At 66.1% G+C, this 11,108-nt stretch overlaps 2 protein-coding genes across 3 annotated transcripts; one reads left to right on the top strand and one right to left on the bottom strand.

Annotated features, from left to right (window-relative positions):
• Positions 1-816: 816 nt before the first annotated feature.
• GMPPA (GDP-mannose pyrophosphorylase A) lies at positions 817-4,113 on the top strand. Of its 2 annotated transcripts, XM_026035069.1 has the most exons (13): positions 817-856; positions 921-1,018; positions 1,112-1,215; positions 1,287-1,479; positions 1,557-1,616; positions 1,705-1,835; positions 1,971-1,985; positions 2,650-2,784; positions 2,960-3,057; positions 3,232-3,278; positions 3,404-3,496; positions 3,590-3,758; positions 3,864-4,113. In XM_026035069.1, exons 1-13 carry the CDS (start codon positions 817-819, stop codon positions 3,962-3,964), a joined length of 1,284 nt encoding a protein of 427 aa, XP_025890854.1. In that variant the 3' UTR covers positions 3,965-4,113. The 2 variants fall into 2 exon arrangements, with proteins under 2 accessions (XP_025890854.1, XP_025890864.1); XM_026035079.1 differs by lacking the exon at positions 1,971-1,985.
• A 2,365-nt stretch (positions 4,114-6,478) lies between these two features.
• On the bottom strand, positions 6,479-10,967 carry LOC112946752 (rac GTPase-activating protein 1-like). The gene is made up of 16 exons (XM_026038713.1): positions 10,883-10,967; positions 10,530-10,732; positions 10,287-10,423; positions 9,868-9,946; positions 9,580-9,633; positions 8,896-8,988; positions 8,578-8,687; positions 8,180-8,366; positions 7,921-8,082; positions 7,728-7,823; positions 7,427-7,628; positions 7,252-7,357; positions 6,996-7,128; positions 6,824-6,923; positions 6,614-6,740; positions 6,479-6,530 (listed from the first exon to the last, which is right to left on the bottom strand). Exons 1-16 carry the CDS (start codon positions 10,965-10,967, stop codon positions 6,479-6,481), a joined length of 1,926 nt encoding a protein of 641 aa, XP_025894498.1.
• Between the last annotated feature and the right edge of the window lie 141 nt (positions 10,968-11,108).

Genomic DNA, 11,108 nt, shown 5'->3' with positions numbered 1-11,108 from the left:
CGGGGCCCCGACGGCGGCTGCTGCGGCTTCGTTCATGGACTCCGGCGAGGAGGCGGCCGCGCCGCCGCCGGCCCGTCCCGCGCCCCGCTCCTCTCCGCCGGGCTCCGCTCTGCCCCGCGGCTCGGGGCGCGCCCCGCGCCGAGCAGCAATAAAAGCCCCGAGCAGCCGCCCGCGTCTCGGAGCCCTCCTTGGCAGCGACGGGGCGCGCGGGGAGGCGCCGCCGCTCGTGGGGCACCGCGCGGGACCGGGGCCCACGGGTGCCCCGCAGGGGAGGGTGCCCCGCAGAGGTGCAGGGAGCGGGGGAGGAGGGTCCTGAGTGCGCCTCCACCATGCGTGGGGTGCAGAGGTGGGGAGAGGGGGGAAAAGGGAGGAGAGAGAAAGGCGGGGGAGAGAGAGAGGGAGTGGAGGGAGAAGGCGAAGAGAGAGAAGGGGAGGGAGGGAGAGAGGGAGGGAGAGAGAGAAAGAGGGAAAAAGGAAGGGAGAAACGGAGCGAGAGACAGAGGGAGAGAGGGAGGGGGGAGAGAGGGAGAAGAGAGGGAGGGGGGAGAGAGGGAGAAGAGAGGGAGGGGGAAAGAGGAGGGGGGAAGGAGGAGGAGTCAGAAGCTCCGCCCCCTGGAGTGACGTCAGGGCGCTCCCGCCCCGGCGCCCCGCGCGCTGACGTGTCGGGACACGTGTGCGGAAGTGCTCGGGGGCGGGGCCGGGGCGGGCGCAGCCCCGCGGCGCAGCGGGCCGAGCCGAACCGGAGCGGAGCGGAACCGAACCGGAGCGGAGCGGAACCGGAGCGGAGCGGAACCGGAGCGGAGCGGGCACGGCGCCATGCTGAAGGCCGTCATCCTCATCGGCGGCCCCCAGAAGGGTAAGGGCTCCCGGCGCTGAGCGCCCGCCCCGCGCCGCCGCGCGCTCAGCGCCGCTCTCCGCAGGGACCCGCTTCCGGCCGCTCTCCTTCGAGGTGCCCAAGCCGCTCTTCCCGGTGGCCGGCGTGCCCATGGTGCAGCACCACATCGAGGCGTGCGCCAAGGTAGGCGGCGCGGGGGCGGGCGCCGGTACCCGTGGTGCCGGTAGCGCCGGTGCCGGTGGTACCGGTGGTGCCAGTGCTGCCCGCCGCCCGCAGGTGCCCGGCATGAAGGAGATCCTGCTCATGGGCTTCTACCAGCCGCACGAGGCGCTCAGCCGCTTCCTGGTGTCGGCGCAGCAGGAGTTCAGGATCCCCATCAGGTGGGTGCATGGACACCCATCCGCCCGCCCGCGGGGTCCCGGGCGCCCTCGGCAGCGGCTCCCGCCCGCAGGTACCTGCAGGAGTACGCGGCGCTGGGCACGGGCGGCGGCATCTACCACTTTCGGGACCAGATCCTGTCCGGGGGCCCCGAGGCTTTCTTCGTGCTCAACGCCGACGTGTGCTCCGAGTTCCCGCTGCGGGAGATGCTCGAGTTCCAGCGGCGGCGCGGCGACGCGCACAGCGCGCTCATGCTGGGCACCACGGTGAGCCGGGCGCCACGGGCGCCCGCCCACGGCACCGGCACCGCGCTCCGACGCCGCGTGTCCCCCTGTCCCCGCAGGCCAACAGGACCCAGGCGCTGAATTACGGCTGCATCGTGGCCAACGCGGACACGCACGAGGTGCGGCGGGGAGCCTGGCACGGTGCGGCCCGACCAGAGGCTTTTGGGGCCGTGCACGGGCGGACTCGCGCCTCTCCCCCGCCTCCAGGTCCTGCACTACGTGGAGAAGCCCAGCACGTTCGTCAGCGAGATCATCAACTGCGGCATCTACCTGTTCACGCCCTCCATCTTCCAGCACATCGGCGACGTCTTCCAGAGGAACCAGCAGGAGCTCGTGCTGTGAGTGCCCCTGCCCGCCCGCATCCCGCCCGCCCCACTGCTTCCCGGCACTGCAGCGGCACACTCATCCTCCATTCTTTCTCTGTCTTCTCTCGTCCTCTGCCATCACTCACTCGTTTCCTGGTCCTGCACCAGCTGCCCTTACCTCGGGTAAGTCTCCCTCTGTGCCTGTGCTGGCTGCTGGGCGCTGTGTCGCGTGAGCAGTACTGCATGTTCTCCTCACTGCCCTGCAAGGCTGCTGCTTGTGCCTCTCCCCTGCTGCGCTGCTCCTCTCCTGGCTACCTCCACAGCCCCAGTCTCAGCAGTCCCCACCACTGCTTTCCTTCCCTCCCTCCGTCCCATCCTCATGCAGCTCAGGACAAAGTGAGCCTTTCAATAGGGAACACTCTGCTTCCCTGGCCAGCAGTTTTCCCTCTTACTTGGCCCGAGATCTTTGCCACCACCTCAGTGTAAATCCAGCAGTGCAGAGCTTTCTGTGGCCACAGCTGACAAGACCTGTCACCTGAGCACCCTGCGCTGGGTGCTGCTCTCGTGCTGCGGGGTCTGGCTCCGAGCACAGGTCAGGTGGCGAGGCCTTGTCCCCTTGACTGCTGCTCTGGGGCTCAGCAGAGCTGGCAGGACTGGCCTGGCAGCTGGGGCTGTCCCCTCCTCTGGGGAGGGATGCGTGGCTAGGAAGGAATCCAAGAGGAGCCCTATTGCCAAAGAAATGGGAAAGGTCTGGAAAAGTTCCTTTCCTGGTCTGGAAAGGGTAGCTGCCGGCCCCCTTGGCCAAGGCCCTGCTGCCATGGGTGTCTAAGGGGCACTTTGCTTGCAGAGAGGAGAACTCCAATGGCTGGCAGCGTGCAGAAGTGATCCGGCTGGAGCAGGACGTTTTCACGGCCCTGGCTGGGAGCGGCAAACTCTACGTCTACAAAACTGATGGTTTCTGGAGCCAGATCAAATCAGCTGGGTGAGGCCTGGAGCCAGGGTTGCTATAGCAGGAGGGCAGAGTGATCTGCACCAGGGCTGGGAGAGGAGGGCAAATAACTAGGCAGGGCTCTGGGGCTGTGTGGGGGTGGCAGCTCCTCTGTTCAGAGCATTGCGCCAGAGAAGCAAGGGAAGTTTCTTGCTTTTTCCTCCCTCAGCTCTGCCATCTATGCCAGCCGCCTTTACCTGAACCAGTACAGCCAGTGCCACCCAGAGAGGCTGGCCCAGAACAAACCTGGAGGCCCCATCATTCGAGGTAGGACCCGGGGTGTCCCTGTGATGCCCGGAGTGATCTTGGCTAGTGCCTGGCAGCTGCCCAGGAGAGGGCAGAGCAGGAGGGGGAGCAAGTGGCATCTGTGGTGGGTCTTAGCTCTGTGAGATGGGAGCTCCTGGAAGCTGCCTGCCCTCAGGCACATGCTCTGTGTTGCAGGGAACGTGTACATCCACCCCACAGCCTCTATCGACAGCACTGCTGTGGTGAGTGCAGCCCTGGGGGACGCTGCAGCCGTGTGGCCTCAGGGCAGTGCTGTTCAGTGTCACCTACAGTGGCAGGCTGAGGCCACCACTGTCCTCAGCCTCTTCGCACCCCTCTGTCCTCACAGCTGGGCCCCAATGTCTCCATTGGGAAGGGGGTGACGGTGGGAGCTGGTGTGCGCGTACGCGAGTCCATCGTCCTCCACGGGGCCACGCTGCACGTGAGTAGGGTTGTCTACGGGGCATGTCTGCACCCCAGACCCTAGGAATGGGGCAGCTCCCCTCATTTACCACTGCTTTCTCTTCCCCGCCAGGATCACACCTGCGTTCTCAATACCATTGTGGGCTGGGACAGCACCATCGGGCGCTGGGCTCGGGTTGAGGGAACACCTAGTGACCCCAACCCCAACGATCCTTATGCTAAGATCGACAGTGAGACGCTTTTTCGGGATGGACGACTGACACCTTCCATCACAATCCTGGGTAGGTCCTAGGCTCTGCCTCCTGCACTCAGCAGCCCTGGCCCTGCCTGTACACGGCAGAGCTCTTTTCCTCCTCTTATTGACCCCCCTCATCCTCTCCCTGCAGGCTGCAGCGTGACCATCCCTGCTGAGGTCGTCATCCTCAATTCCATTGTCCTGCCCCACAAGGAGCTGAGCCGCAGCTATAAGAACCAGATTATCCTGTGAGTTGGCCACTCGCCTCGTTGGAACTGCTCGTGCCAGCCCCAGGTTCCCTGAGGTGCCGCACGGAAGAGGTTTCTGCCTCCTGGAGGCCCCGCAGTTCCTGCCCCGAGTGCGGGATGCAGGCCAGGAGCCCAAGTGCCTCGTTCCTGCTGCAGACAGACATTAAAGCCGGTGTGCGCCCGCCTCGTGTGCCGCTTCCCTCGCAGCCCGGGGGCCTGCCCTGGGGCAGGGTGAAGGCCGTGGCAGCAGCACGGTGCCCGCAGGGCAGAGCGCCGCTCCAGCTCGTAGGGAGCCCGGGGCTGAAGCACCCACTGCCTGCAGCAGCTCAGAGCCTGTAAGCTTGGGCTGCTTCTCTACTTAAGGGCCCTGCCAGCACCCAGTTGCCTGGGAGGATGAAGTAGCCCTGGCCTCGCCTTCCACGTGCTGTGGCACTTGCTGTCTGCTGGCCCCTGGAAGGTCTTGGCCCATCTCTTCAGAGCACAGAGGAGGTTGGATCTGCCTACCCTGCACCAGGCTGTTCTCAAGAGCCCCATTTCAACAGCGAGATTGCAACAGCTACAGGCTGGCTCCTGCTGGGCCCCTGGTGTCTCAGCGAAAACTGAGAGCAGGCCAAGGGTGTCCCAAGGGCACTGGTGCCAGAGGGCCAAGTCAGACACGTGGGTGCTCTCAGAGTGCTGCTGGCCTTGGAGGCAGCTGCAGAGGTTTAAACACTTTGCTGCCAGCCAAGCTGTCTGCATAGCTACCCTCACCAGGGTGCTAATGTAGACCACCCTGGCCCCCAGGACTGCCCGCGGCCCAGAATGCTGCCAGGGAAGGTGCCAGTGCTGCAAAGCCTGGTCCCGTCAGGCTCAGACCTGTGCAAAGCTCAGGGAGATGGCAGCAGGCCCCTGGCCCAGGGGTGAGCCAGGAGCCTCCTTCCCACCAGCACTGCTGGAGCTTTGGGGACTTAGGGCCTGTCCCCATCCCACCAGCCCTGCTTTCCCTCTCCCACTGAGCAATTGTTTTAGGTATGTGCGGGTGGCAGAGATTTACTGCCTTGCCTGCATCTTGAAAATCCTGTTCTATCAGAGGCAAGTCCCTGCTTAGCCTGGCACACTCCAACTACAGCAGCCAGGGTTGTCACTTCTCCACTTATCTGCATCTTCTCCTCCTCTGCCAGAGCCCTGTGCTCTGCTGCACACCCCCATCCCGCCTCTCACCTGAGCTAGGCACCGCAGCCGGGATTTTGCATCCATCCACTACCCGCCCAGCTCTGTGGATTTGCAGTAAATCCTTGCTCCCAGCCCTGCACATTCCTGTGCCAGTTCTTCTGTGGTCCTGGGTGGGGATTAGCTGTTCCCTGACTTTAAGCACATTAAACTGCTTCAGTTTTGCCTCTGCCTTGGATGTGCTAATTTCCTTGCCCTCGAGTGAGCATTCCTGTCACAGAGTGAAACTCGGCCAAAGTTACTTGCTCACATTCAGGACCGTGCTTGAATTCTCTTTTCTCTATTCCACATTTGTCCTGGATTTTAGCACAAAGGGTATTGAGCTGCTGGACATGGCCATGGTGTTGGCCATCCCCATTTCAAAAGGCCTGTTGTGTCTAAGCTCTCTTAGTGATATGGTTCCTCCTACTAAGTTACATGAGACAAGCCCTGGCCAGACCCTCACACTCCATTCCTGTTTAATGCTGCTTTCCATGTCTTTGAGGGCGGTCTGTGCCTCCCAGTGCTAGTTACGTCTCCTGGGGCTGGAGGCAAGGAAGGAGTTAAAGGGGCTGCTGCTGAGGTGCCAGGAAGTCTGGAAACACTTAGGGCCAAGGAGCTTAAGTAATCAGAGCTGCTGCTAAGGGCAGAACATCTGGGCTGGAACAGGGGCCTCTCACATCCAGGGCTCTAGGGCAGGGAGAGGGGGGCTTCGCTCTAACCTGCATTCCCATCCCGCTCACCAAAACAGGGCAGGGGGGCCCAGCTTGTGTTCTGCAGCCACAGCCTGGAGCCCAGCAATCCTGCCCACCACCAAAAGCAGGGATCTGGAGGGCCTTGGCTTTTACTACCACTGTGGTCCCATTGGTGCAGGTAGGGGTACAAGCAGCCAGGCGAGGCTTCATCGTGCCAGCAAGCCCTGCTACCTTGCCTCCTCCCAAGCCCCCAGGCCTTGCACTCCCTTGGTAGAAAGCAACAACGGGCCCCTGCTTTGCGAATCCCTTCCTCTAGCTCCTGAGCCCATCACTCGCGCAGCGCCCTGCTTCCGAGGGCGAGCTCCTTACCATCAGTCACAACCGCGCTGGTTTTGCTGCAAACGTTTAATACAAGCCAGCCTTTAAGTACAGCGCTCGGCCAGCCCCTGGCTGCACAGAGCGCCCGGCCCTGCTCCCTGTCCCCACGCTCGAAGCCGCGGGAGCAGAGAGCAGAGCAGGGCCCCGCGGCCGCCACCCGCAGCAGCGGCTCACACGTGGGCCCGGCGCAGCGCCTGGTCCCGCAGGCTCCGCTCCTCCTCCGTGGCTGCTCCGGGCCCCTGGGGAGCTGCCGCCGACTACACGGGGGAGAGGAAGAACCTCCCCGCTTTCCTCGGGGCAGGCCCCTGCCTGCGCGGGAGAGGACAGGAGAGGAGATGAGTCAGGGTGCCGCGCTCGCTGCCCGCCCACCCCTGCTGCGCGGCGGCACTCACGGGGAGCGGGCCGGGCCCACGCAGCTGCGCAGCGTGCCGGGGAGGCAGCAGGTCCCGGCGGGGCTCAGCCGCCCCGTGGTGGGCGCTGCGGAGGGCATGGCGCAGAGCGGCTCAGCGGGACGGCAATCTAGCAGAGCAGATAGAGCCCCTCGCGCGGCAGCCCCGTGGGACATCCGGGACAGCCTCCCCGCGCGCACGCCCGTGTCTCACCGCGCTCGCTGCCCGGGGCCAGGCTGGCCAGGGTGTCCCGCTCCGTGCCCACGAAGCGGCTCCAGAAGTCAGGCGGCAGTGAGAGCAGCCGAGCCACCACCTGCACAGGGAAGGAGGGTGGATGAGGGGCTGGCAGCACCGCAGCCCAGCCGGACACTGGGACCGTGTTCACCTTGCACTGCCGCGGCGTGTCCTCCATGATGGCGAGCGGCGTGGGGTTGGCACAGCCGTGCCCCACCAGCGTGGGCCCGAACACCCGCGACAGGTTCAGCACGTCCATCTTGCAGGCAGGGCTGCAGGACACCCTGCGAGGGGTGACGAGAGCGGCTCAGCGCCCGGCACGGCAGCGCAACCTGCAGCACTGCCCCCCACTGCGTGCTGGCGGGAGCCAAGGGGCACCCATGGGTGCCAGGAGGAGCCCCAGTCACCTGAGCAGGTGCAGCATGAGGAAGGCCAGCGTGTCCCTGTTGGCAGGGGGCAGCTTGGTGACCACGTGGCACAGCGCCGCGCTGCAGGCGGCCTCGTCCGGGATGTCTGCGGCGGCACCGAGCCGTCAGGCGGGGAGGAGCGGCCCCGCGCCCGCCCTGCGCGCGCGGCCCTCACCGGCGGCCTGCAGGAAGGCCGCGTGCAGGCTGAACGTCACCAGCGGCTCCTGGAGGCCCCGCAGGAAGTCCTTGAGCACCCCGCACAGCACGTGCACGTCGGCCACGGCGCCCAGCGCCGGCGGCGCCTCCCCGGCCCGCAGCAGCCGCTGCTTCCACTCCCGCACCAGCTGCTCCGCTCCCGGGACCCGGTACAGCCCCGTCTGCGGGTGGGGAGAAAAGGGGCTCAGCAGCACGGCAGAGCCACGGGACGCCCGGCAGCCCCACGGGACGCCCGGCAGCCCCGCTGCAGCTGCCCCTACCTCCGCCAAGCCTCGCGTCTCCACCTCAGTCACGCACTGCACCACCAGGGCGGGCACCAGGGGCGGCACGGAGGGCGCAAAGTCCGCCAGGACACCCTGGGGACGACGAGTGAGCAGAGGGGCAGCGTGCTGCTCTCGGCAGCTCGGGCCCCCTCGCTGCCCGGGCAGCCGTGGAGCCCCCAGCGGCGCTCACCTGCCGGGGCCAGGCGCGCGGGCGCAGGCCGGGCACGCAGGGGCCGGGGCGCTGCTCGCGGCACTTGGCGTGCACCAGCAGCTGGCAGCGGCAGCACTTGCAGGCCGCCTTGCCGAAGCGGATGCGGGAGCCGCACACCGCACACGGCTCCGGGCGGATGATCTGGAGAGGGGGAGCAGGGTCAAGGCCTCCGTTCCCGCACTGCCTCTTCCTGCCCAGGACGTCCTCCAAGGGGGACGAGGAGGGATGGGGCACGCACCGTTTTGGAGGTGAACTGATGCTGCAATGGTGGGGGGCCCCGGGGAGGAGAGGGGGCAGGGGCGGGCGCAGGCGGCCCTGCAGAGCTGTCCTCGGGGCGGCTCTCCTGCCCGGGTGCAGAGCGGCCCTGGTCCTCGCTGCTGCCCCACACTGCGGTCAGCTCTGCCGGGAGAGGAGGTGGTGGAGGGGGGTCCCAGAGGGCAAACGGGCCCCAGGAGGTTGCTGGGCAAGCTGCCGGGGCAGCCGAGGCCCCGCAGGACCACAGCGGCACCGCAGCACGAGGGAGCGGCCCCCAGGGGCTCTGTGCCCTCCCCAGGGACGGACGCACCCCACACCCATGCCCAACAGGGCACAGGGATGTACAGACATGCGGAGCCCCCCGCCCTCCCCAGCGCCCCACGACCTGCACGTGTGGAGAGGCGCTGTCCTTGGCGGGAGCGGCGGCGCGGCACTGGGACGGCGGGTGGCACCGGGGCGGCAGGCGGCACCGGGGCGGTGGGGATAGTCGCCTGCAGAGGTGGCGGGTGAGGAGGAAGCCGCAACCCACGGGCTGCAACACCCCCCACAGCTGAATCCTCGCACAGCCCCGGGGCCCTGCCTCCAATGGGGATACAGGCTGTGGGGCACTGGCACCCACGGGCACCACAGCACCCACCAGGGCTAGGGGTGCAGCCCTGCCCACTGCTCCACCCCGGGCCCAGCCCTGCCCCAGGGGACCAGGTCCTTACTCACAGCATCCAGGGGTGTCACTGAAGGACGGTGCCGCTTTGCCGCCACCACGGGGCCAATCTGAGGGGCCAGGGACACCCGCTGGGGACACAGCAGATGAGTGATCAGGGCTGCCCTCCTCCCCTCTGCCCTCAGCAGCCATGCACCCAGCACCAAACCCCACAGCCTCAGCCCCACGAGGGTCCCGCTCTCACCGCCTGCCCCCCAGCAGCCACCACAGGGCACCGAGCCCCCCTGCCCATGTCTGTGGTGGGGCAGGCCAGGCCAGGCCTGCAATGCGGAGGAGCAAGCGGAGCAGCATGTGGGACGCCTGCACATGGGGATGAATTATTGAGGAGCCCGGCTGGGCCGCGGCACAGGGTAATGGAGTTTCTATTGATCGCGGGAGGTTTCCTGAGAGATGACGCTCCCAGCTCAGCATCAATAAATTAAACCCCCTGCCAGGAGGGCTCTTTGCAGCCTCCCATGCAGGGTCTGAGAAACGTGCCCTGCCCTGGCCCTGTAAGCTTGGGCTGCACCCTGGCTCTGTGGGGCACATATCAGGAGGAGCCCTCAGCCACAGCGTGGGGAGCAGAGCAGACCCAGGCACCTTCCCAGGACCTGCTCACCCATGTCAGCTCAGTGCTGCTCTCGGCACGCTCAGGCCACCACGTCCCCACTTCTCCCTCGTACCTGCCTCTCCTGAGCTTTGCGCTTCAGGGTCTTCACCACCGTTGTGTCAACATCCTGAAAGGCAGGAGAGAGCCTGGCAATTGGCAGGGCAGCACCGGGTGCCCCCAGCATCCCTGCTCAGCAGGGCAGGGCATCTGGGGGCAGCAAGTCTCCTGCTTGCCCCTAGCCGAGGCAAAGGGACTGCATCATTGCAGGGGCGAGGCAGAACCGCTCCCTCCATGCCAGACTGCTCCTGGATGCAGCGCAGGAAGAAGCCAGCCCTTGACCGAGCAGTACACCCTTCCTTACCACATCATCATCAGTGCGGTCATAGCTGATGTCCGAGTGGGACAGCAGCGACTGGCACGACTCATCCACTGCTGATGACCTGCTGGGCAAATCAGGGGGTCATCACAGACAGAGGATGCCTCCCCTCCCAGCCGAGCGGCTCTTGGCATGAGTATTTCTGCAAACCCAAGGACTGCAACGAGTAATGCCTCTGTAAGGCCCAGCCACTGCTGCAGAACAAGCCCTGGCCCCATCCCTCGCTTCAAGGCTTCAAGCCCAGCAGAAACAAGGAGATAGAAGATTTGAGCCCAGGGCTGCCTAAGGGGCAGGGATGTGCAGCAATGGGGCAGGAGCCAGGGCCACAGTCAGGATGTCCTGTCCCAAGGAAGAGGCTGCGGGTGCATCCTACCGATGGCCACGGCCCAGCCAGCTCTGCTCACCTCCTGCCCGGTGCCAGGGTCCTCCTGACGTGCCGGCCTGCCAGGGTGCTGAGGATGGAGCGCTGCTCAGCACCCAGGATGGCGCTGCCCGACGGCTCCTGCAGCAGCAGCTCGAAGATCAGCTGAAGCCTGCGCTCCTGCGGGCGCAAAGGGGCAGCGATCAAGGCCTGTGACACGAGCTCTCCCGTGTCACCACACCCAACCCCCCAGAGCATCCCCAAAGCCTTTGCTGACCGCACAGACCTGTCTCTCCAGCTCAGCTTCTGCCCGGTGCCGCTTCTTCATCTCCACCTCCACCTGGTTGCGGGCGTGCTTGAGCTTCACCTCGAGCACGGCGCGCTCGGCCTCGGCGCAGGCCAGCTGCTCGCGGGCCCACCGCTGGTCCTGCTCCAGGCGGCAGCATTTCTGCCGTATCGCCTCGAAGCCTCGCACAATCTGGATGTAGTCTGCATGGGACACGAGTGGGTGGCCAGTCAGCAATAGGCTTCCAGCCCCGAGCTCCTGCAGCCCCATGCAGGAAGCAGCAGACAGGCACTGGGAGCTTGCAGCTGAGGCAGGCATGGAGCACCCTAGGGTGCCGCAGGGGCTACACCCACCTTCCTCGACGCTGCTGCTGAGCTCCAGCAGCTGCAGCACCTGCTCCAGCTGCACCAGGAGGTGCCTGCAACGCCGCTGCCTCATCCTGCTGCACAGAGCCGGGGCTGCCTCCCCTCACTGCCAACCAGCCCCTTACCCCCACAAACACGGGGTGGGGGGGCAGCACCGCCCCCCTTCCCTCGCTGCCCCCGCGCAGCTCCCGCCGGCGCCTCCGCACCCGCCGGC

This window comes from Nothoprocta perdicaria, unplaced genomic scaffold, assembly GCF_003342845.1.
Source record: "Nothoprocta perdicaria isolate Ctin4 unplaced genomic scaffold, notPer1 scaffold_0, whole genome shotgun sequence".
Lineage (NCBI taxonomy): Eukaryota > Metazoa > Chordata > Aves > Tinamiformes > Tinamidae > Nothoprocta > Nothoprocta perdicaria.
This window is presented reverse-complemented; position numbering and strand designations above follow the sequence as displayed.